General features: G+C 64.0%; 1 protein-coding gene across 6 annotated transcripts in view; it reads left to right on the top strand.

The window, feature by feature from the left end:
• The window catches only part of PACS2 (phosphofurin acidic cluster sorting protein 2), a 68,681-nt gene that overhangs the window by 42,195 nt on the left and 3,389 nt on the right, over positions 1-23,097 (top strand). Inside the window, exons 5-24 of one of the 6 annotated variants that reach the window (XR_009184249.2) lie at positions 2,466-2,628; positions 3,020-3,093; positions 3,360-3,440; positions 4,373-4,432; positions 10,442-10,599; positions 11,096-11,186; positions 11,326-11,400; positions 11,687-11,826; positions 12,318-12,450; positions 13,182-13,286; positions 13,970-14,076; positions 14,212-14,366; positions 14,447-14,557; positions 15,496-15,604; positions 16,284-16,316; positions 19,198-19,240; positions 20,121-20,163; positions 20,302-20,437; positions 21,583-21,667; positions 21,916-22,029. Coding sequence is in view for 5 of the 6 variants with exons in the window: in XM_058290746.2 (XP_058146729.1) it covers positions 2,466-2,628; positions 3,020-3,093; positions 3,360-3,440; positions 4,373-4,432; positions 10,442-10,599; positions 11,096-11,186; positions 11,326-11,400; positions 11,687-11,826; positions 12,318-12,450; positions 13,182-13,286; positions 13,970-14,076; positions 14,212-14,366; positions 14,447-14,557; positions 15,496-15,604; positions 16,284-16,316; positions 19,198-19,240; positions 20,121-20,163; positions 20,302-20,437; positions 21,441-21,667; positions 21,916-22,029 (2,158 nt within the window). In the remaining variant the exon portion in view is untranslated. Of the gene's footprint in view, positions 1-2,465; positions 2,629-3,019; positions 3,094-3,359; positions 3,441-4,372; positions 4,433-10,441; positions 10,600-11,095; positions 11,187-11,325; positions 11,401-11,686; positions 11,827-12,317; positions 12,451-13,181; positions 13,287-13,969; positions 14,077-14,211; positions 14,367-14,446; positions 14,558-15,495; positions 15,605-16,283; positions 16,649-19,197; positions 19,241-20,120; positions 20,164-20,301; positions 20,438-21,440; positions 21,668-21,915; positions 22,030-23,097 lie in introns of those variants that run through there. The other 5 variants (XM_058290746.2, XM_058290751.2, XM_058290756.2 and 2 more) reach the window with 5 other exon arrangements.

Here is a 23,097-nt window from a genome sequence, read left to right as displayed (position 1 = left end):
AGACAGACAGACGTGATGGCAGCGGACGTGGGGTCATGCCACGAGCCGGGGACCCGCAGGCGCAGTGCGGGGATGTGGAGTGTGCGGCTACTGGCGAAAGCAGCTGGGCCGTCCATCAGAAGCTGTGAAACCATTCCTCTGACCTGCAGTCACGCTCCTGGGGGTACACCCAGAAGAGCGGAGACACGGGCTCGAGCGGACATCGCACACTGCGTCCTCGTGGCAGTTTTCACAATTGCCGGAAGACGGAGGCAGCCCACGTGGCCGTCACGATGAGCGGTTAGAAGAGTGTGGCCGACGTGTGCGGCGGAATGTTTCTGAGCCCTAAAAAGGAACGGCGTCCTGACGCTTGGGACAGCATGGAGGAACCTTGAGCACGTCACGCTGCGTGGGATAAGCCAGAACCAAAAGCCCAAAAGTTGCATTATCTCACTGATTTCAAATCATTAGAATAAGCAAACTTAAGGCCAGAGTTTATAATATGGGTTACCATGGGTGGGGATGGGGAATGGGGATTTGTAACTTAATCGGTAAAGTTTCTGTTTGAGTGATGGAAGAGTTTTTGGTAATGGATTGTGGTGATATTTAAAAGTAGTTAAAATGGGAAATTTTAGGCTGTATGTATGCTATCAGAATTTAAAAAAAACTTAACCCACAGGGTTGTGTAACAGAGTGAACCCTAACATAAACATGGATTATCGTTAACAATACGAATATAACAATATTGATTCACCACTTGTAACCGAGGCACTGTCCTAAGGCAGCCTGTTAATAGCGGGAAACTCTGCAGGGGGTGGTCTGCGGGAACTGTGATTCCTGCAAGATTCTTCCCTAAACGACAACGTCATTAATAATAGTTAGAGGCCCTCCCCGAGCCTTGGCTTTGAGGCGGTGTCCTCCCACAGCTCGAGCTGGACTTCTGGCCTCTGGGGCGAGGCCGGACCGCCCTGCTGGGCCACCGGTCTGTGACTCTTTGTTCCGGCACCCCCGGCCGGCAGACCCCAGACGAGGGCCCCTTCCACAGCTGGAAGAGTCAGACACTCCACTGGAGCTTCTGCTGGAGCATGCCGGAAGTTTCTGGGTCCAGAGAAATAAAAGTTAGTTTAAAGATAAAGACTGAACAACACATGGTGGGACAGAGCCGAATGTGAGGCCAGTGTGAGGGGCCGATCTGCCCTGACCCCTGGCCCAGCACGGATGTGCTGGGCGTCTGCACCCACATCCCCTGGCCCTGCGCGTGGGCCCGCCGCCCACCCTGGCCTGCCGCGGCTCCGGGGCGCAGCCTCTGTGGGAGTCCCGGCTCCCCCTTCTTCCCAGCATCAGGTGGAAGCCGGGCTTTGCTCGGGGACAGCGGCCCCCGCCCGGGCGCTTGTGTGGGTGGTTGGCTGGCCCCTGGTGGGCGAGGGCCGTCCCTCCCACCCCTGCCTACCACCCACTGTCCAAGTCGAGTCCTGACCCTGCCCTGGAGGCTGCGGCCCTCAGGCCCGGCCCCTGGATCCTTCCAGAACAGCCCCTCCCTCGGCCCAAGCGGCTGTGCGAGCTGCTGAACTTCATCTTAATGGGACGCCCTGCAAGGCCTCGCCCGTCTCTGAACCTCTGAACGGGAAGAGTGAGCACCCTCCAGCTGAGGTCAGCATCAGGACCTGCTCACCAGATGCCCACAGGCTGCGACAACACCCAGCGCAGCCGTGACCACTCCTCAGCCGTTAGCACCACACGTGAAGACGAGCCGCTCGAGTGCAAGGGAGAGCTGAGCAGGGGGCCAGGATGTGACCACCCGATGTGGCCATCAGGGTCCCCCGTGCTGGGCGCATCTGCCCAGTTGCAGCCCTTCTGAACACATCTGTCCTGGGTGCGTTGTCTGGGTGCACCCTCCTGGGTGCGTCCATCTGCCTATGTCCTCTCTGGGTGTGTCCATCTGCCTCCTTCCTGGGTGCAGCACTTGGGGTGGCTGCACTGCTCTCAGCTTTGGGCATCTCCCACCGCAGAGGTGGCAGGGGCTGTCTGTCCAGGGCCCGAGTCCACCCGGTGGCCGTAGACCCGCTGCGGTGAGCACAGACGCTTGCGCGCACGTGGGCGTGGGCACTGACTCCGTGGGCCTGGCGTCGCAGAGCCCCTGGGCTGGCCCAGCCTGAGCTCAGCGGTTTGCTGGGGCTGAACCACCAGGGCTGCCTCCACGCACGGGCGGTCAGTGCGGGCCCAGGTCCTGCCTGGATTTGCTCTGCGGGGATCGCAGATCCTCCTTCTGCTGCTGTCCAGGTCACTGTCCTGCCTAGGGCCCCCTGCCCAGGCCCCAGTCTGAGCCCATCCTGCGCAGCGCCGAGCCCTCCTGCCCCCAGAGCCCCCTCCTCTCACAGTGTCCTTTACCCACCAGGAGAGGGAACTCCACCCAAAACCACAGCTCAGCGGGCAGGCGGGCGTGGCCCCCAGGCGCCGCGGGGTTGCTGACGCCCGCCCCCCCCCAGGTGCTGCAGCACCCCTCCGAGGACGGCCAGGTGCTCAGCCTGTGCAGCAGCACCAAGGAGGCTGCGGCCAAGGTGGCGGAGCTCTGGATCTTCTCTCTGTCCAGCCAGCCCATCGACCACGAGGACAGCGCCATGCAGGCCGGCCCCAAGGCCAAGTCCGCAGGTGAGCGTGCGCCGGCGCCCACAGCTGTGTGGCGAGGTGCCCTGGGAGCCTCGGGCCTGGGAAGTACAGCTCCGGGTGGCTCTGAGCACCCAGGCATTCTCGCGAAGGAGGTGGCCTGGCAGATGCTGCAGCCGTCCCCTGGCTTGGTCACCAGTGCGGGCCCCTCCCACCCGAGCAGGGGACGTCGTGCAGGGCGTGTGAGGGGAGGGGAAGGCTGGCAGTGGGCACTGGACAGTCAGAGGGCTCGAGAGCGGCCGTCACTGGCCAGGGGTTACAGCGCCTCCTCCCCGCTGGCCCCCTCCCCTTCTCTCCATCTCCTGCCACCCAGCGCCCTCAGCGCCCCGCGCGGGGTGGGGCCTCAGCGCGTCTCCCCTTTTCCCCGGCCCCACAGACAACTACTCTGAGGAGGAGTACGAGAGCTTCTCCTCCGAGCAGGAGGCCAGCGACGATGCCGTGCAGGGCCAGGTAACCCGGTCCACGGCGACCTCCAGCGTCGGCCCCTCTCCGAAGAGCGGCCTGAGCATTGCTGCACCCCAAGAGGAGAGCCCTGGGCCCCCGGGGGCGGGCGGCTGCGCACCAGGGTCCCCCCACGTGAGGCCCCACGTGCTGGGGCTGGGCCCACCTGGCGCCCTGAGCCCACGGCCCCACCTGGCAGAGGCCCCTCCCCCAGCTGCTGGGGGGCCAGGTGGGGACTGGGGGGGAGGGGCCTCAGCGCCCCCGTGTCTCTGCAGGATTTGGACGAGGACGACTTTGATGTGGGGAAGCCCAAGAAGCAGCGGCGATCACTAGTAAGAACGACGTCCATGGCCAGGGTCGGTGGAAACTGGTTTTACTAACACCAAGGGGCTGGGAGGCACTGGGCGGGCATGCGGGGGCCGCCGTGTGGGCCCCTGATCCGGGGAGGGCCACGGACCGCTGCCAGGCGCCTCGGCTCGTGCCGCCTTGCTGAGCGCAGGGCCAGAGCTTTTACCGCAGACGCCGTGGCAGCCCCTCAGGCCAGGAGGTCGGGGCGCTGTGGCCCTTGCAGGGTGGCCCCCCACGGCAACAAGGCTGGGGTGCGGGCGGGTGGAGGGACCGAGGAGGCTGGGCCACTGCCCGCCGGCCCAGGCGTTCTGTGAGCAGAGCCTGCGGGGGCCCCCTCCGGGGCAGCGCAAGGGCGGTTGTGGGCGTTGAGCCCGGCCCACCAGCCTGGCATCCTGGGGCTGCAGGGAGGGCCTGGGGCAGCTGCTCCTCCTGGGGCTCTAGGGGCAGGGGTCTTAATCCTCCAGGGGCCTCAGGCAGGGGCCTTGATGCCAGTCCTGGAGACCCCCCAGCACGGCGACCGGCCAGCAAGGCCTCATGCCGGGGAGGGCCCGGGAGCCCGGCCAAGCCCCGGAACAGCTGCTCCCTCCGCTGGGAGGGGGCTGGGCGCAGGCAGGCCTCTGTGAGGGTCTGCTGTCGGGGTGCTGCGGCAGGGGCAGCTCGTTCTCTCCCAGCGCTGCGGCCCCCTCCCTCTCGCTGCTGTGCAGCGGCTCCGCTCGGGCCAAGGCCCGTCGGGGAAGTGAGGCGGGTGCCTGCGCGCAGGGGCTCAGCCCGCGCGCCCACGTCAAGGCCAGGCGTGTCTCAGCCTGACCGTATTGGGACGAGGAGGGCTTCTGCAAGCACCCTCGTAGCTCCCTTCTGGGAGCCGCGCCCTGCACGGGCTCGCCGCGCTGTTTCCCCCGGAGGCCGCGCCGCCTGACCCTGTGTCCTGCTTGACTTGCAGCAACAGAACTTCAAGCAGAAGGTCGTGGCGCTGCTGCGCAGGTTCAAGGTGTCCGAGGAGGTGCGTGGTGGGCCGGGCCTCCCGGGGACGGCCGGGCGCGAGGGCCCTGGGGTCGGGTTCTGGCTGCCCGCCCGGGCCGGCTGTGCGCGTCACTGTGGGGCCCCTCCCTGGGCCTCCTTGACAACGGAGCCAAGGCCCCTTGGGAGAGTGCGTGGGTCTCGGGTGCTGTAATCGCAGCCCTTAAATTCCTTCTTCTGATGTTTCCCCAGTCTCCGAATTCTCTACAGGGAGTTTGGATAACTGAAAATCAGAAAGAAATGCTGTTCTTAAAAATGAGGTCAAAGAAAAATTAGTCTGAGTTCTGAGCTAAGAGTGGAGAAGTGGCTTAAGCATTTAAGACCCAAAACGACGTCAGCTCACGCAGCCACGATGGCGTGGAGAGCCGGGCGCACGGCAGCAGCGCCACATCGGCCACGCCAAGGCTGAGCCCTCGGGAGTGCCAGGGCTGAGGGAAGAGGCATCGCCAGCTGGCTGGGAGCCCAGGACGGCTGCTCCCCTGCCTCTTGGGGTGGGGCCTCCCAGCCCCACTGAAGGGAGAGGGCGGCAACAGGCTGTGGAGTGGACACTGGCCGGCCCCAGCTGCCCTGGACATGTCAGGAGAGCAGACCCCAGACTCACGGAAGCCCTGCACCGCTAAGCTTGTCTGCCACACCTAGCAGCCTGGTCTCTTCCCTTCCTGGGCACCTCGGCCCCCGGGCTCCCTGCCAGGCACCCCTCCGCCCCCGTCCTGAGCCCCCAGCAGCCTTGGAGTGGAGAAGCAGCCCCTGCCCAGGCCCACCCGGCGGTCTGCGCCCCAGCACGCCGGAGCCGTGTGGCGGCGAGGCTGAGGGGTGCTACAGCAGGGCCTCGGGCGGGACGCCCCTGCAGATCCCCGAGGGTGGATTCGGGTGAGGCCTGCCCCTCAGAACCTGAGCTTTGGGTGAGAGGCTGCCATTTGTGATTTACATTCAGAAGCACAGGTGACACCTGCATATGGCTCGTTGGTTTTCAACAACGGTACCAAGTTCATTGGAGAAAATATCTTTTTAACAAATAACAAAAAAACCCCACACACCTCAACATATGCTACACACCACAGACAAAACTCAACTCAAAATGAGTCATTGACCAGGAAGCGGACTTGGCCTAATGGATAGGGCGTCCACCTACCACATGGGAAGTCCATGGTTCAAACCCAGGACCTCCTTGACCCGTGTGGAGCTGGTCCACGAGCAGTGCTGATGCACGCAAGGAGTGCCCTGCCACATGGGTGCCCCTGCATAGGGGAGCTCCACGTGCAAGGAGTGTGCCCCACAAGGAGACCTGCCCAGGAATGGCATCATACGCACAGAGAGCCGATGCAGCAAGATGACGCAACAATAAGAGACACAGATTCCTGACACACATATTGCAGCCTGACAAGAATGCAAGCAGACACAGAAGAATACACAGCAAATGGACACAGAGCAGACAACCGAGGGGGGGGTGGGCGTGAGAAAAAAAAAAAATGAATCATTGACCTAAATTTAAAACCGAAAGCTTAAAAATTACTTAAAATTTTAAAACTTAAATATTAAACCCTAAGGAAATATAGATTTAAATTCTGTGAATTTCTAGAAAAAAAACAAGGAAATCTTTGTGATCTTGGTTTAGGCACAGTTTTGCTAGGAGCCAAAAAACACATACCATATTCACCAAATGCAATGAACGTCCCATGATAATGAAGGGTTGTCGATGTGGGAGGAGTAGGGTGAGGGGGGTGGGGGCTTTATGGGGACTTCATATTTTTTTAATGTAACATTTAAAAAATAATAAAGAAGAGGGGAGGGGAAGTACTATAAAAGAAAAAAGTGAGATATTGGGCTTCATCAAACGTAAAAACCCTTATTCTTCAAAGGACACCATTTAGACAAGCCACAGAAGAAAACATTTGCAAGTCACATATCTGAAAAAGGACTTATAACTAGTATATTTTAAAGAACACTTAAAAATCATTAAGGGGCAGTGGACTTGGCCCAATGGATAGGGCATCTGCCTACCACATGGGAGGTTCGTGGTTCAAACCCCGGGCCTCCTTGACCCATGTGGAGCTGGCCCATGCACAGTGCTGATGTGTGCAAGGAGTGCCGTGGCACGCAGGGATGTCCCTGCGTAGGGAAGCCCCACACGCAAGGAGTGCGCCCTGTAAGGAGAGCTGCTCAGAGCAAAAGAAAGTGCAGCCTGCCCAAGAGTGGTACCGCAAACACAGAGAGCTGACACAGCAAGATGATGCAACAAAAAGAAACAGATTCCTGGTACCGCTGATCAGGATAGAAGCAGTCACAGAAGAACACACAGTGAATGGACACAGAAAGCAGATAACTGGATGGGGGGAAGGGGAGAGAAATAAATAAAAAATAAACCTTTAAAGAAAAAAAGTCATTAAGAAAACAACCCAATTAGAAAATGGGCAAGGCCTGTACACTACAAAACATTGCTGAAAGAAATGATCTAGGGAAGGAGATGTGGCTCAAGTGATTGAGCTTCCACCAACCACATGGGAGGTCTGTGGTTCAGTTCCCAATGCCTCCTAAAGAAGACAGCTGGTGCAACGGGCAGGCACGGCAAATTGACATGAGACATGAAAAACACAATGAGAGACACAACAAAACAGGGAATGAAAGTGGCCCAAGCAATTGGGCACCTCCCTCCCGTACCAGAGGTCCTGGGGTCAGTTTTTGGTCCTCCTAAAACAACAAAGAAGACAGACACAGCAAGTGCAAACGAGGAGATGGGGAGAAATAAAATGAATCTTAAAAAAAAAAGCTAAATAAATGAAAAATACACCATGTTCATGGATTAGAAGACTTAAATTTTGAAAAGATAGTAGTATTCCCCAAACTGATGTACAGATTCAGGGCAATTCCTATCAAAATTTCAGCTGACTTCTTTGCAGAAATGGAAGAGCTAATCCTGAAATTCTTAAGGAAATGTAAAGGGCCCAGAATAGACAAAACAATCTGGATGAAAAGCAAAGTTGGAGGACTCACACGTCCCAATTTCAAAACTTCGAGTAATTAAAACTGTGTTATCAGCATAGGACAGACACATGGCCATGGGATGGCATTGGGCATCCAGGAAAAACCCCACACGACAGACGACTGGTCTTCCTGCAGGGAGCTAAGACCACTCAGTGGGGACAGAATGGTCTCTTCAACAGCTGGTGCTGCGACAGCTGGAGAATAATCATGCAAAAGAAAGAAGTTGGGCCCCCCTTCCCACCACACACGAAAGTAGCTCACAGTGGACCAACAGCCTAAATGTAAGAGCTAAAACCATTAACTCTTAGAAGAAACATAGGAACAAATGTTCCTGACCTCATATTAGGCGATGACTGTTTCGTTGTGTTGTGATACCAAAAACACAAACAACAAAAGAAAAAATAGGGGAGCAGTGTGGCTCGAGCAGTTGAACACCTGCTTCCCACATGGATTCAGTTCCCAGTGTCCTAAAAACAACAAGCAAGCAAGCAAACAAACAAACAAAAAACAACTCAGGGGAGCCGGTGCGGCTTCTCACATACGAGGTCCCGAGTTCAATCCCCGGCTGTGGGACTTAAAAAACGAATTGGACTTCATCGAAACTAAAAATGTTTTATGTTGCAAATAAACTATCAGAATGAAAAGACAACCCACAGAATGGGAAAAAATATTTGCATACCACGTGTCTGATAAGGGACTCACATTGTGAATATATAAAGAAATCCTACAATTCAAAAAAGACAAAGAGCCCAATTAAAAACAGGCAGATGTTTCTCCAAAGAAGCTCATTATATTAGTCTGCCATAAGGCTGCCAATGCAAACGTACCAGAAATGGGTTGGCTTTTATAAAGGGGATTTATTTGGGGTAAAAGTTTATAGTGCCAAGGCTGTGAAAATGTCCAACTCAAGGCACCCTTAGAGATGCTTTCTCGGCGGTCGTCAGCCGCTGGTGATCCTGGCGTCCTGCCTTGGGAAGCAAGATGGCGGGTCTGCCGTTTCCCTCTGCGCTTTCCCTGAGCTCAGCTGCGGGGGCCGGGCTGTGGCTCATCCCCGCAGCCTTGCGCAGCTCCGTGGGGCCAGCCTCGGGGGCTTTGTGCTCCAGCTTCTGCTGCCCGAGCTCCTCGCGTGCGCTTGCGTGGCAGGGTCAAGGTGGCAGCTTTCGTTCTCCGTGTTTCTGTGTCTCAGCTTACATAAGGCTAAGGAAGAGAGCAGAGGCCCAACCTGGGCTGCCCCTCGCTGACGTAGCGACCCAATCAAGCCATCTAAACGAGTGGCCCTTAGCCGAATCTAGTGTAATCAAGGGGTCTCACACCCACAGAAATGGATTAGTTCAGAAACAGTCTTTTCTGGGATTCACCAAATTCAGACTGTTAAACTCATTTCTCCAAAAATCACATAAAAAAAGACGTTCAAGGTCACTAACTATTAGAGAAATGCAAGTCAAAACCACAGTGAGAACCTGTTTCATACCCACTAGAATGGCTACTACTTAAAAAATGGAAATGACAGGTGCAGGAGGCAGTGTGGAGAACTAGGACCTTTGCTGGTGAAAGGAAACGTGCAGCTGCTGTGGAAAGCAGCCAATTGCCGTGTGACCTGGCAACGCCCAGAAGGGCTGAAAGCAGGGACTAGAGCAGGTATTTGCACGCTGATGCTCACAATGACATTCACAATTGCTGGTGCCAAAGGGCTGCCAATGCAAAGTACCAGAGATGTTGGCTTTTATAAAGGGGGTTTATCTGGGGTAAATGAAATGTTCATATCGAGGCATCAGTAGAAATGCTTTCTCACCAGTCGGCTGCAGGGGACCCCAGCGTGCTCCCCAGGGTGAAGCGGCCCCCCCGAGCTCTGCCTGGCCTGCCCCTCCGGCTCTTCCTTCCTTTTAAGCTCGGGGGCCCAGCCTCTAGAGGCTTGGTGCTTCAGTGGCCCTGCGTCCTCTCTCCTGGCACGGGCTTATTTCTTTCCCGGCCTTCTGTGTCAGTCTTGGCAGTTCCGCCCTCTTCCCAGTCTCAGCTGTGAGCTGTCAGGCACTCGGCTCACCTCCCAGGGCCTCGGCCGTTCGAGCCTCTTCCTGTCGGGCAGGATCAGAAATGACAGAGCTCTTCCCGTGTCTGCCTGTGCGAGTGTCCATTTATACAGACCCGACAAGGGGGCCGGGACTCGGCCTGAGCCCCCATTGACGTGGTCACTTCGAAAGCCCTGCTCTCAGCAGGTCGTCCAGCCAAGACAGCTCAGCTGGGTGTAATGCCGCAAAGGGCGTCCCACCCAGAGCAGATTAGTTTGCAAGAATACTTTCTCTTTTTGGGATTCACAAAGTGACCTCAAACTGCCACAGGTGCAAACAACCCAAGTGCCCCCCCAGCAGATGAATACACAAAACATGGTCTGTCCTTGTAACAGACCATTGCTCAGCTCTGAGAAGGAATGAGGCCCTGATGCAACAACACGGACAGACCGTGAGGAGCTCACACTGAGTGAGACAAGCCAGACACAAAAGGACAAACAATGTGTGCCTCGCTGGTAGGAATTCGATTAGGCACACTTTCTTCTTTTTTTTTTTTTTTCAAATGTTACATTTTAAAAAACGAGGTCCCCATCTACCCCCCACCACTCCCCTTAGGCAAACTGTTGACTCAGATCAGCGAGGGAGGGGGCTGGCTCCAGAGGGGCTGGAGGGAGCTTCCTGGGTGGGAGGAAGATGTTGCTGTGGTTGCAGTGGTGGCTGCACACCTGGATGTGCTTGCTAAAGTCCTACCTGTGCACTCAGGTGCACTGTGGGGTGTGAGTGTGTCAGGTGTGTGCCTGGGTGGAAGAGGAAGAGGCAGATGGCTGCATTCGGGCCAGTGGCCGAAGGCCCCAGGGGACAGTCCCCGTGTGAAGGGCGGGATGTCGGTCGCGGTGGTCCCAGCGCGCCCGCCCCCTCCTGCCGGCGCCGCCTGCCTGGTCCCCTGCCGCCTCCGCGGGGGCACAGGCACCACAGGGCTCACCCCCACACCTGCCGCTCTCCAGGTGCTGGACTCAGAGCAGGACCCTGCGGAGCACGTGCCGGAGGCCGAGGAGGACCTGGACCTTCTGTACGACACGTTGGACATGGAGAACCCCAGCGACAGCGGCCCTGACATGGAGGACGACGACAGCGTCCTCAGCACCCCCAAGCCTAAGCTCAGGTAGGGGTGCCGGTTGGAGCCGCCGGGCCAGGGGCCTGGTGGGCAGCAGGGCAGTCCCTGGAGGCGGGCAGCAGGGCAGTGGTGCCAGCAGGGGCGGGAGAGGCGCGCCGGGGGCTGACAGCCAGCCCAGGGTCTTGCCGGTTGCCGGGAGTGCGGGCAGCGGGAGCACAGACAGCGCGGCCACGGGCCTGAGTCGAGCGCGAAGGGGGCGCCCGAGAGCAGGCGGCGTCGGGCCTGCGGGAGGCGTGGCCGCGGAGCAGAGGGAACGCGCAGGGGTCCTGGGTTAGGGCTGTGAGTGGACGGCACAGGGTTTTGGGGACAGCAGGTTTTCCTGGCTGGTGGCAGTGCAGCGGGGAGCCGCGCCAGGCAGGCAGACCCCACGCCCTCCGGGGCTGGGGGCAGGCAGACCCCACACCCTCCGGGGCTGGGGCTGCACCGAGAGGGCCTCCGGGTCCCCCAGGCCTCACTCCACTCTGCCCTCCCCATCAACGTCCAGGCCGTACTTCGAAGGCTTGTCGCACTCCAGCTCGCAAACAGAGGTCGGAAGCATCCGCAGCTCCCGGAGCCAAAAGGAGCCCCCGAGCCCGGTGGGTGGGCAGCTGGGGGGGGGGCCGGGCTGGCCTGGATGGGGGGGGCGGTGGGCCAGGGTGCGGGGGCCGGGGCCCACGTAGAGCTGCACGCTCTGGCTTCCCCAGAGGCCGCCTGGTCACCCCTGTGTCCCCACAGGCGGAGGCACCCGAGAAGATGCGGTCCCTGGGAGGCCGGCCGCCGAGCGATGGGGACCCCGACTTGGCCGCCCGCGTAAGCAGTGGGGTGGGGGCCACCCTGCATGGCCTCCCCTCGCGGTCACCCACGGTTTTCCCCAGACAGCGCCCTGCCCCTGCTGCACTCGAGCGCAGCTTCCTCCAGGAAGGCACTGGGGCTGCAGGCATGGTCGGGGCCCAGAGGCCCAGCCTGGGGGTAGAGCAGCTCTGGGCTCCGTGTCCAGTGCCGGACGCTGGGGCCAGCCCCGAGCCCCACCTTTTGGCAGGTGCAGGGGCCCTCTGGCGGGTGGGCAGATGCGCACGGGGTCTCCCTTGCTTGGCAGAGCGGGCCGGCCCATGAGCAGCCTGCGCAGACGGAGGACAGCCCTGAGGCTGAGGCCACCGCGCTGGACACGTTCACCGAGAAGCTGCCGCCCAGCGGGAAGATCCCCAAGGCGGAGTCGCTCATCATCGCCTCCACCAGGTGCCGGCGCGGGCGGCTGGGGGAGGGGCCGAGGCGGCCGGGTACCACTGCCCGAGCGGCCCCCAGAGCAAGACCAGGCCCTCGGCTGGGCTGCGGGGGCCCGGGGCCCCCCAGCCCACACCCCTGCTGCGTCGGGGCAGCACGGGGCGCGTCCTGGCAGGCTGCATGCTGGGCTCGGGCGGGCCTGGCCTCGCGGACGTGCTGCCTGCTCCCCGTGCCTGGGTGGGTGTCTGCGCAGCCTTCACTCAGAGCTCCTGGCTGGCTGTGCAGGAATCAGTGCGGGGACGACGCGCTCCCTTGCCAGTTGTTGGGATCTCAGGACGATGTTTTTCTGAGCTACTTGGGCTCTCCAGAAGCGTTGGGCCTGGACACGGGTGTTAGTCTGGCGAGCAGCCTGGGGTGGGCTCTGGGCACCAGTGCTGACGTGGCCTCCGCAGGCCAGCGGCCAAGGGGCAGCCCACCCTCTCCCTGGCCCGCCCTGCTCCCCCCAGGTCCGAGGGAAAGCAGGCTGGCCGCCGGGGCCGGAGCACATCCCTGAAGGAGCGGCAGCCAGCGCGGCCGCAGAATGAGCGGGCCAACAGCCTGGACAACGAGCGCTGCCCTGACACGCGGAGCCAGCTGCAGGTGCCTGGGGCCAGGGGTCCTGGGGACAGCCAAAAGGGCCCCAGTGGGTGGAGGCCACGGACACCAGGGCCACCTGGCCCCGGCGAAGGCCGTGCTGCCAGGAGGCTGGGGCACCCCGGGAGGGCCCGGCGGCTGTCTCGGGGAGGGGCCTGGGAAGGGCCCTGCTGAGAAGCTTCCAGTCGGCTCCCACTGTCCTGCATGGGGCTGCCCCCACCTCCCTGGCGTCGCAGGGACCCCCACCTGGGCTCTGGGGGGGCTGCCTGTGAGCCCTTAATGCCCCATGGGCACTTCAGTCCAGGGCGTCTGGCCTGTCCACACTGGCAGATCCTGGGAGCCCATGGGGCATGGGCAGCTGTGGGCGGTGGGGCCTGGGGCGGGGGAAGCTGCAAGGGGTAGGGGGCTGGGGAGTGAGGAGCCCAAGGGCAGGGAGTGTTGGGGGAGCCCGTGGGGAGCCACGGGCAGTGGGGGGCCAGGGAGTGAGGAGCCCATGGATGTGGGACTATGGCAGGGGAAGCCCAAGGGCAGGGAGTGGGGGGGGGCCCGTGGGGGGGTCGTGGGGGAAACCTGAGGGGGGGCTGTGGAGGGATCCCGTGGGTGGGGGGGCCGTGGGCGGTGGGGGGCCAGGGAGTGAGGAGCCCATGGACGTGGGACCGTGGCAGGGGTGAGCCCGAGGGCAGGGGGTGTGGGGGCAGCGGTACCTGTGGGTGTGGACGTTCTTGCTGCGTCCCCAGATCCCCAGGAAGACCGTGTACGACCAGCTGAACCACATCCTGGTTTCTGACGATCGGCTCCCGGAGAACATCATTCTTGTCAACACCTCCGACTGGCAGGGCCAGGTAGGCACGAGCCCGCCCACCTCTGCCCCCACCCGCCCCTCCCTTGCCCTCCCCTGCCCTCCCCCTGCCGTCCCCCTCCTTTACCCCCCTCCTCTAACCCCCTCCTCTGCCCTCCCCTCCCTGCCCTCCCCTCCTCTGCCCTCCTCCCCCCGACTTCCCCCCTGCCCTCCCCCCCCTCTGCCCGCCCCCTCCTCCGCCTTCCTCCCCTCTGCCCCCGCCCTCCCCCTCCCCTGCCTTCCCCCTGCCCTCCCATCTGCCCTCCCCCTCCCCTGCCCTCCCCTCCTCTGCCCGTCCCCTCCTCTGCCCTCCTCCCCTGTCCTCCCCTCTGCCCCCGCCCTCCCCCTCCCCTGCCTTCCCCCTGCCCTCCCATCTGCCCTCCCCCTCCCCTGCCCTCCCCTCCTCTGCCTGCCCCCTCCTCTGCCCGCCCCCTCCTCTACCCCCCTCCCTGCCCCCCCCCTCCCTCCAGTGGCCCCTTGGCCAGCCACCCTCTGCTCTAAAGGTGCTTCCCCACCCACTGGTGGGGGAGCTGAGCCCGTGAGGCCTTAGAAAGCCTCAGCCCCTGCCTCCCGCCCGACTGCGGTGCGCTTGAGTGGAGCGCAGTGGCTGCGCGGAGAGTGCGCCGTCCTAGACCGGGGCGGGCCCCTGAGTGGCTCCCGGCGGGCCGCACCCTTTCTCCCGGCCAGTTCCTGTCGGGCGTCCTGCAGAAGCACACGCTGCCCGTGGTCTGCACGTGCTCCCCGGCCGACGTCCAGGCGGCCTTCAGCACCATCGTCTCGCGCATCCAGAGATAGTGAGTCGCATGCCCTCTGCGGCACCAGGGAGCGTCCAGTGCGGGGGGGGGGGGGGGGGGGGGGGCACACGGGCGCGGGTGGGGCCGCTCTCCTAAGGCGTCCGTCCCTCTCTGCCCCTGCCACGGGGATCGCAGCTGCAACTGCAACTCGCAGCCGCCGCCCCCGGTGAAGATCGCCGTGGCGGGCGCGCAGCACTACCTCAGCGCCATCCTGCGGCTCTTCGTGGAGCAGCTGTCCCACAAGACCCCTGACTGGCTCGGCTACATGCGCTTCCTCGTCATCCCGCTGGGTGAGCGTGAAGGCCCAGCCCGGGCGGCTGGCGCTGCGGCTCCGCGCCCTGCGCTGTGCTGATGGCTCTCCTCTGCGCAGGTTCCCACCCCGTGGCCAGGTACCTGGGCTCCTTCGATTACCGCTACAACAACTTCTTCCAGGACCCGGCCTGGAGAGACCTGTTCAGCAAGCTGGAGGCCCAGAGCGCCGGTGAGCGCGGCCGGGGCCGCCTGCAGGCCCGCACCTTGCGGACAGCTCCTGCGAGGCCCCACGCGGCTCAGGCTCTCCTGCCGAGCTCATGGGGAATGAGGCTTGTTCAGGAAGGGCTCTTGGAGGTTTGGGGAGGAGGCCCTGCTGCCTCACCCCAAGACCGCCATGGGGTGGGGGGCAGAGGCCTCAGACACAGCTGCCACCAGGGACTCTGGGCTCCGCGACCACATTGCAGGCACACCCTGGTGAGGGGTGGGGATGGAGGGGGCAGGGGTGGAGGGCCAGAGCTCGAGGGGCAGGGTGGGGGGCAGGGGTGGAGGGACAGAGCTTGGGGGGCAGGGTGGGGGGGCAGAGCTCGGGGGGCAGGGTTGGGGGCAGAGGCCTCAGACACAGCTGCCACCGGGGACTCTGGGCTCCGCGACCACATTGCAGGCACACCCTGGTGAGGGGTGGGGATGGAGGGGGCAGGGGTGGAGGGCCAGAGCTCGAGGGGCAGGGTGGGGGGCAGGGGTGGAGGGACAGAGCTTGGGGGGCAGGGTGGGGGGGCAGAGCTCGGGGGGCAGGGTTGGGGGCAGAGGCCTCAGACACAGCTGCCACCGGGGACTCTGGGCTCCGCGACCACATTGCAGGCACACCCTGGTGGAGGGGTGGGGATGGAGGGGGTAGGGGTGGAGGAGCAGAGCTTGAAGGGAAGGTTGGGGAAAGGGGTGGAGGAGCAGGGGTGGGGGGGCAGAGCTCGGGGGGCAGGGGTGGAGGGACAGGGGTAGAGGGACAGGGGTGGAGGGACAGAGCTCGGGGGGCAGGGTGGGGGGGCAGAGCTCGGGGGGCAGGGTGGGGGGCAGGGTGGGGGAAGGTCCAGGGAGCGCGGGGCTTGCGTGGCTCCAGGCACCGCTGTGGGCTCTGAGCACACTCCCCGCCCGCCCCGGTCGCCCCTGCAGTGCAGGAGACCCCGGACATCGTGGCTCGGATCACACAGTACATCACTGGCGCTAACTGCGCCCACCAGCTGCCCATCGCGGAGGCCATGCTGACCTACAAGCAGAAGAGGTAAGGCACGAGGGTCCCCGGGCTAGCTGGGACGCAGCCGGTCAGCCGGGGGCGGCCTTGTCCAGCTGGGCAGGGGGTGGCAGCGCCTTCAGGCCATGTTAGGCCAGCACCTCGTGGGCCCCACACAGACCCCGGTGCCTCCGGCAACCGCCCAGCCAGGCCCCTTCCCTGCCTGAGTCAGCCAGAGCACAGCCGCGCTGCCCCAGCTCTGCCCCAGCTCTGCCCCAGCTCTGCCCTGCACACGGAGAGGGAGGCTCCCCGGTTCGCAGTCGGCGTCTCAGCCTGGGAGGGCCGTGCCGGCCTGGCTCCGCTGGGGGTCATAAAGACACAGAGCGAGGGGTCCTGGGGCGGGGGGCTCCCTGGAAAGGCAGAGGGGCTTGAGAGGAAGCTGAGCAGCCTGCGCCGTGGCCAGGCCGCCTGGACACCCCTGCTAGGCCAAGACGGAGAAGCCGGGCACAGGCCAGCCCCGGAGGGCCGCGCGGCTCCTGGTACCCGAGCGGGGTGGCCCACGCGCCCGGAGGTGCCCGTCAGGCCCGCGGGAGGCTGGGGCAGGATGTGCCGCCTCTGCCCCTCCGGGCGCCTGCGCGGGCCGAGCCGCTCCGGCCCCTCGTGTCGGCGGGCGCTGGCTGCCGGGAGTGGGGAGTAACGCGTCTGCTCTCTCCTGTGGCTTTCTGGAAAGGAGAAAGAACTTCCATTTTGATTTTACCCTAAGGTACGGCCCGTGTCCGCTCTCCCGCCGTCCCAGGCTGCTCTCCAGGCTTGTGTGCCTGCCCGCGGGGTGCTCTGTGTCCTCCCGGTCCTGGGGCTGCCAGGTGCCCCAGGCCGCGCTGTGGGAGGAGACCCTCTCCCCTGCGCCGTCACCCCCGAGGGGAGGCCGGGCAGGCTGCTTCGTGCTTCGTTTGTTTTGATCCAGTGCTTTGGGTTAGGAGGTGCCCAAACGTGAGCCTTTCGAGGGGCTGGCGAGGTTTCAAGGCCCTGGGGGGCTCTGCTCCCATTAGGTTAGAGAGCAGGCGCTGGCTCTGCGCTGCGCGCTGCCGCCGTGCGTGTAGGTTACTGCTCCCACCCCAGGGTGGAGACGTGGAGGCCCAGGGCGGGCAAGGAACCTGCCCGGGGCACAGCCCGCCCCAGGGCTCCCCTGCCACCCGGCCGCGTGGCGCCAGAGGTGCAGGATGTGCTCCCCCCACGTAGTTCTGGCTTGCGCAGGAGCGGTGGCCACAGGGCTGGCCCCCACCCAGCGCTAGAGCCTGGACCCCTCCCGTGGGCTGCCTCCTTTTTGGAGCTGGTGCTGAGCCCTCCGCCCCCAGCCCCCTCCAGGCCATGTGCCTGGGTTCCAGGCACAGCCAGGATGGCGCCCCTACGGCCCCCCGCCCGGGCAGACCCCCTCTAGACCATGGGGAGAGCTGCGCTGCCTCCTGGGCGCCCTGTGGCCCTGGGCGAGAAGCTGATTCCTGGCACCTGCCGTCCCTCCATCCTCTAAACAGCTCCCAGGGCAGGCGGGGTGTCGGAGCCCCCACTCCTGCACTGCGAAGCCCCTGAGCGCCCTGGAGCAAGACCGGCCTGGGAGTCCCCACAGGGTCCACGCCACCCCGGCCCATGCCCCAGCCGTGATGCGGGGCTGGCGGCGGCTCTAGCGCAGCAGCATGCCTCCCGCCCGGCTCGGCATTGCGGGGGTGACACCGCGCTCTGGGTGGGCCTGGGGGGCTCCGGGTGCTCTGGACAGCCGGGGGCCCTGCCGGGTCCCTGCCAGCTCCCTGTGGAGGGCGGGCGCCAGCCTCCCCACCCTGCGTCCACCCTGCCTGCCGCACGCTCTCAAAGCCAACAGCCGCACGTGTACTTTAAGGCCGAGCAGAGCACCCGCGCCCTCGCTGGCGTCCACTGTGCCCCGCCCTGCCGTGGTGCCCACGCCGGACGTGCCTGCAGGCAGGTCTCGGGTCGGGCTGCTGGGTGCCTGGCACTGCACAGCCTGCCCCAGGGGTCTTCCGGCCGCCCTGTGCCCAGGAGCACCCATCGGCCACACGTGGAGCAGTGTCAGCCCCAGCACCCACGGCTCCTCCGTGTCCCGGGTTCGAGTTCAGTCTCAGTGTGAACTGGTGTCACCCCTGTGCGCTGGACGTTGTGTGCATGGCCCAGCGGGCAACCCGGCTGCGCGGGCTCCAGCAGCTTCCTGTGCCGTGCCTGCCTCCACGTGCCTGGCTCGGGGGTGCCTGTGCTGGCTGTGCCCTGCTCAAGTGCAGTGGCTCGGGGGTGCCTGTGGTGCCTGTGCTGGCTGTGCCCTGCTCAAGTGCAGTGGGGGTGGTTACTTTTTAATGCACTGGCCTAGGGACCCCAAGGTCCACGGCCGCCAGCCCCCTCTGTGGCCTCGTGAGCCCAGGGGGCCCAGGTGGCGGCCAAGGCACTGGCACTGGCCCATGGCGCGGCCGGCCCAGCGGGGGCAAGCCAGGGCCGGCTGCGAGCACTGGTGCCGGGTGGCCTGGCCCAGGACCTGCTCTCCGCGTCCTTGTGGGAAGGGAGGAGGTCGAAGGCTTGGCGACTCCCTGGCCAGCACAGGGCGCCGGGGGGACGAGCGGCAGCTTGCTCTCCCCCGAGGTGTTGGCTGGGCCGTCGGGGCGGGGAGCTGCCTGGCCTCAGGGCCACGGGGTCCTGGGGCAGGCGGCCCCCTGTGGCTACTGTGCCACAGGGCAGAGGCCCCACCCCACCCCTGGCCTCCTGACCAGGTCCTTGGGCTGAGGTGGGGAGGCCTAGGGGTCCGGGGAGGTTGAACTGGTAACCAGTGCCGCGTGCAGCTCGCAGGTGGCACCCACCGCACAGAGGGGTCAGGCCCGCAGCCTCCCGCCCATGAGCTCGGACTTCACCCCGAGGGGCCCTGAGCCAGCAGCCCCTGCGTGAGGCCAGCGCACACGAGGCCGCCCAGGACCCCGTGCTGTGCGCGTGAGAAGAGAGAGCCTGCGGAAGGGGCGGGGCAGCGCAGATGCCACAGTGCGGGGAGGGAGAGGGGAGGGCCTGGGGGCTCGCTTCCGGGCACTGGAGACCCCTGGCCCGGATGGCGGTCCAGCAGAGACAGCCTGATGGAGGCAGCTCCACTTGCAGGAAGGAGGCGCGCGCCGCGGGCCACCCCCAGCCGCCGTGCTCCCTGCGGCAGCCCACCGCCCCGCGTTCCCATTGGCCCTGGCCAGTTACCCACCGGAGGAAGAGGCCTGTGGGGGCCTCTGCTGCTCTCGGTGTGCGCCCAGCTGCCCGAGGATCTGCAGGCGCCACGGAGGCCGCGCGGGCACCGTCAGGGCAGCGCGCAGCCTGGGGGCTGCAGACCAAGCGAGCAGAACCCCTGCCCCAGAGCAGGGGCGGCTTCTGCGGGAACGGGCTGGGAATGCGGTTGAGGCTCAAGGGCCCCGAGGGTCCAGAGGCAGCCGGACACTCGGGCGGGCGGCTGGGGGCCCGGAGGGGCCAGTGCCGGTGAGGCCACCTGCGGGGCGTGGGGAGGGGCCGTGCCGTCTGCCGGGAGCGCTCCACCCCCATCCCCACCCCTGTGGCACATGTGGGGGTGCGTGGGGGCCTGAGCCCAGGACCGCGCTAACGCTGCGTTTCCTTTCCTGAAGCCCTGACGAAGAATCGTCTCAGAAGTTCATTCCCTTTGTCGGAGTAAGTTTTCCTGTGGTGTGGACTTTGGAACTTCGTGCTTTGCCTCTCAGCTCAGCAACTTGTAGCTGTCCTGCCAAAATGTCCTCCGTGTAATCTGTCTCTTTACTATTACTAGTTTCCAGGACACTTTCCATGGATTTGAGCTGAGAGCTTGCCTTTAAATCTTAAAATCTTGGCGCTCATTGCTGTCCTTGTCCGATCAGGGCAGGGGCTGCTGGGAGCCGATGCGTGCAGGCAGATGTGCCCCCGGGGAGGCCCGTGTGGCGCCTAAGGCTGCGGGCCCGGCTCCCCCCAGCAGGCCAGAGCTGGCCTTCAGCCTCCATCCCAGCATCGTGGGGGGCCCACCGGGCTTGCTCGTGTAGCCACCAGCAGGCTTGGCAGCCAGCAGCCGCAGGTTCTGCGTGTGCATGTTGAGGCCCCTGCTCCTGCGGCTGCAACCCTGCCTTCCTCCACCCTGCGCCATCCCTTGGCTTTTGTGCTGCTGCACGGCCTCCAGGCGAGTGCTGAGCCGCCTAGCCCGGCCCAAGCCCACTTCCCCTCGTGGACTAGGGCCTCCTGCGCAGCTCCTGCTGAGGGCTGGGGAGGGGTGGAGTCACCCTGGAGCAGCGCTGTCCTGTCCACGAGAGTAGACGTGCTGGCACTGCCAGCCGTGGGTCTCGAGCACTTAAAATGCAACGATTTGGCTGCGGGACTGTATTTTGCGTTTTATATTTAAATCCACAAAGCGTGTGGCTAGTGGTGATCAGCCATGCTGGACCGCGCTGTGGGCGCACGTCCCCGCGGGCCACGCCGGCCCTGGTGCTGCGCCGCCCCTGGGAGGCTCGCTGGCACGTGGCCGGGGGCATCGGGCCCAGCCCCACCGCACCCTCTTACTTCCTAGGTGGTGAAGGTCGGGATCGTGGAGCCGTCCTCGGCCACGTCAGGTAACACCTGGGCACCCAACGCCCTAGGGCTCATGCCCGGCCCACCCCCAGAGGGCCCCTCCCACCATCTCAGCAGGGCCCGGGGCTGCCCGCGTGGCCGTGCCGCAGGTGAGGCTCACCACTGGCCCCTCCACACAGGTGACTCAGACGACGCAGCCCCCTCGGGCTCCAGTGTGCTCTCCTCCACCCCGCCATCCGTGTCTCCGGCCACCAAGGAGGCCTCGCCCACCCCACCCTCCTCGCCGTCTGTCAGCAGTGGCCTCTCCTCCCCCAGGTGAGGCGCGTGCGCCCAGCCTGGCTCTGCGGCACTCAGCCTGACCGGAGGCCTGCAAGTGCTTCCTGCCTGCCTAACGGGACACGTCTGCTGTGAGGGAATTTTGCAGCTTCTTCTGAAAAGTTGCCTGTGCCCGCGGGGTGCTGGGAGGTGGGAGGGGAGGTCAGCTGGGGCCCTCGGGCTGCCTCAGGTGGGGGGTGCTCAGAGCCAGTCTTGGGACAGCCTCGGGGCAGGGGCCGCTGGCCTGGAGTGGACCTCGTCCCGGGCCCAGCAGGGAGGACCTCGAGCCCTGGAGGAAAAGCTGGCCCTGGGCTGCCGAGCCCTGCTGCGGGGGGTGATGCCTGCAGGTGGGCGCCAGCCCCTGGGGCAGCGGTGCTGTCAGTGCCACACCCCCTCAGAGCCGAGGGGGGCCACGGCACCCCAAGCAGGGTGAATGACCCTGGAGGTGCTCCTGGGCCATCACTCAGCTCTGCTGGGTGGGGTCCTACAAGCAGGATTTGGCAGAAGGGAGGAAGCTAGTCGGCCCCGAGAAGGCCCTCGTGGGAGCAGCCGGCCTCGCGGCCACGGCGCTGTGTGTGCAGGCTTCCTCTGGGGCTGGAGGGGCAGAGCCCACCTGCTCCGAACCTGCGCCCTCCCCAAGAGCTGCACAGGCGGAGAGGCCCTCAGCCCCAAGCTTGCCCGGGGGCTGGGGAGGGCCCCTGAGAATGCAGGGTTTGCAGAGATGCCCTGGACCCCCAGCTGTCTCCTGCTGCGCCAAGTGGGGGCGGGGCCTACGGATGGAGGGCAGCCCAGCCCTGTGGGGTGACGTGCGGGTGGCGGCCCCTGTCCGGGCGCCCAGGGCACTTCTGGAGTAAGCGGGGCCCTGGGGCTCCCTGAGCCAGGCGACCGGCCCAGCCTGGGCCTGAGGACGCAGGCCCTTCTCGCTGTGGGTGCTCCCTGGCGGTGGGGGCTGCGCCCAGGTCCCCAGGGGCAGAGCACCCCGTGACGCAGGCCCTCTCCACAGCCAGGGCGTCGGTGCCGAGCTGATGGGGCTGCAGGTGGACTACTGGACGGTGGCTCAGCCGGCAGAGAAGAAGCGGGACGCCGAGAAGAAGGAGCTCGCCGCTGCCAAAAGCACGCTCAAGTGCACTTTCCGGTCCCTCCAGGTCAGCAGGCTGCCCAGCAGCGGCGAGGCCGCGGCCACGCCCACCATGTCCATGGCCGTGGTCACCAAGGAGAAGAACAAGAAGGGTGAGGGGGACGCTTCGGGGCTGCCGAGGCGTGCGAGGCTGTGCACGCTGGGCCTGCAGTGTCCCGCCCCTGGGCAGTGCGGGCCTGGGACGCCGCGGCCTGCTTGGGGGTCCAGGCAGGAGAGGGGCTCCCAGGCCGCCCCAGCCCCCCAGCCCCCCAGCCCCAGCCGGCCGCGTGCCCCACCCCCCTGCAGAAACCCCTGCGCCTGAAAGAGCGCTGGGAGGCCATCGTGGCTCCTTCCCTCCTAGTGATGTTCCTGCCCAAGAAAACGAAAGAAAAGGACGTGGAGGCCAAAAGCCAGTGCATCGAGGGCATCAGCCGCCTCATCTGCACGGCAAAGCACCAGCAGAACATGCTGCGCGGTGAGCGGGGCGGGGCGGGGTGGGGCGGGGCCTAGAGCACCGGGGGGCGTGGTGGGGGCGGGGCCGGGCCGGGGCCTAGAGCACCGGGGGCGTGGTGGGGCGTGGTCGGGGCGGGGCCGGGAAGACACGCCCTCGGGGGTGGGGCGGGGCCTAGAGCACCGGGGGCGTGGTGGGGGCGGGGCCGGGCCGGGGCCTAGAGCACCGGGGGGCGTGAGTGGGGCGGGGTGGGGCGGGGCCTAGAGCACCGGGGGGCGTGGTGGGGCGTGGTCGGGCGGGGCCGGGCTGGGGCCTAGAGCACCGGGGGCGTGGTGGGGGCGGGGCCGGGGCCTAGAGCACCGGGGCGTGGTGGGGGCGTGGTCGGGGGCGGGGCCGGGAAGACACGCCCTCGGGGGCGGGGCGGGGCCGGCGGGGCGTGGGCAGCCTCAGCCCGCAGGTGGTTTCCTGCCCAGGTGTTTCGCGCAGGGCGGGACCCTCTGACTTTTGGTTAATCCCAGTTCTCCGAGGCGGCAGGGTATGGGCAAAAGCTTTGATTTTGGTTGTGAAAGATGAAAATTAAACCAGAGCAAACTTTGAGCTTGGCTCTTTAAAGAAAAATCATTGTAGCAATATACTTTGTTTTGATATGAGGTATATGTTACCTAATTCACATTTTAAGCACTTTTAACGGGGTGCTTTTCTGCATCTAATAGCTTTTCAAACTCAGAGAAAAATAATCTCCCTATCCTTTCCATTTGAAGAGATTGATTTGATATACTTCAAGCTATGTTTTTTTTTTCCAGCTATGTTTTTACAGAAGGTACTTCACCATAGTTGATTCAAAATAAGTAACTCTCAGAGATTTTTCTCTTTTTATAAGCTAGAGTCTAATAACCACAACAGTTGGAAATCACCTCAGTCTTCATCTTCTGATTTTCTTTTCTTTATTAGAGAAGTTGTAGGTTTGCAAAACAATCATGCATAAAATATAGGGTTCCCATACACTATCGCCTCCTTTGATTTCTCTTAAAGTGGAGGGTATTTTAAGTTTGGGCTGCCAGTATCATCTATTTCAAAACCCTCCCGAGGCAG

Source organism: Dasypus novemcinctus, chromosome 3 (assembly GCF_030445035.2).
Source record: "Dasypus novemcinctus isolate mDasNov1 chromosome 3, mDasNov1.1.hap2, whole genome shotgun sequence".
NCBI classification, from domain to species: domain Eukaryota; kingdom Metazoa; phylum Chordata; class Mammalia; order Cingulata; family Dasypodidae; genus Dasypus; species Dasypus novemcinctus.
This window is presented reverse-complemented; position numbering and strand designations above follow the sequence as displayed.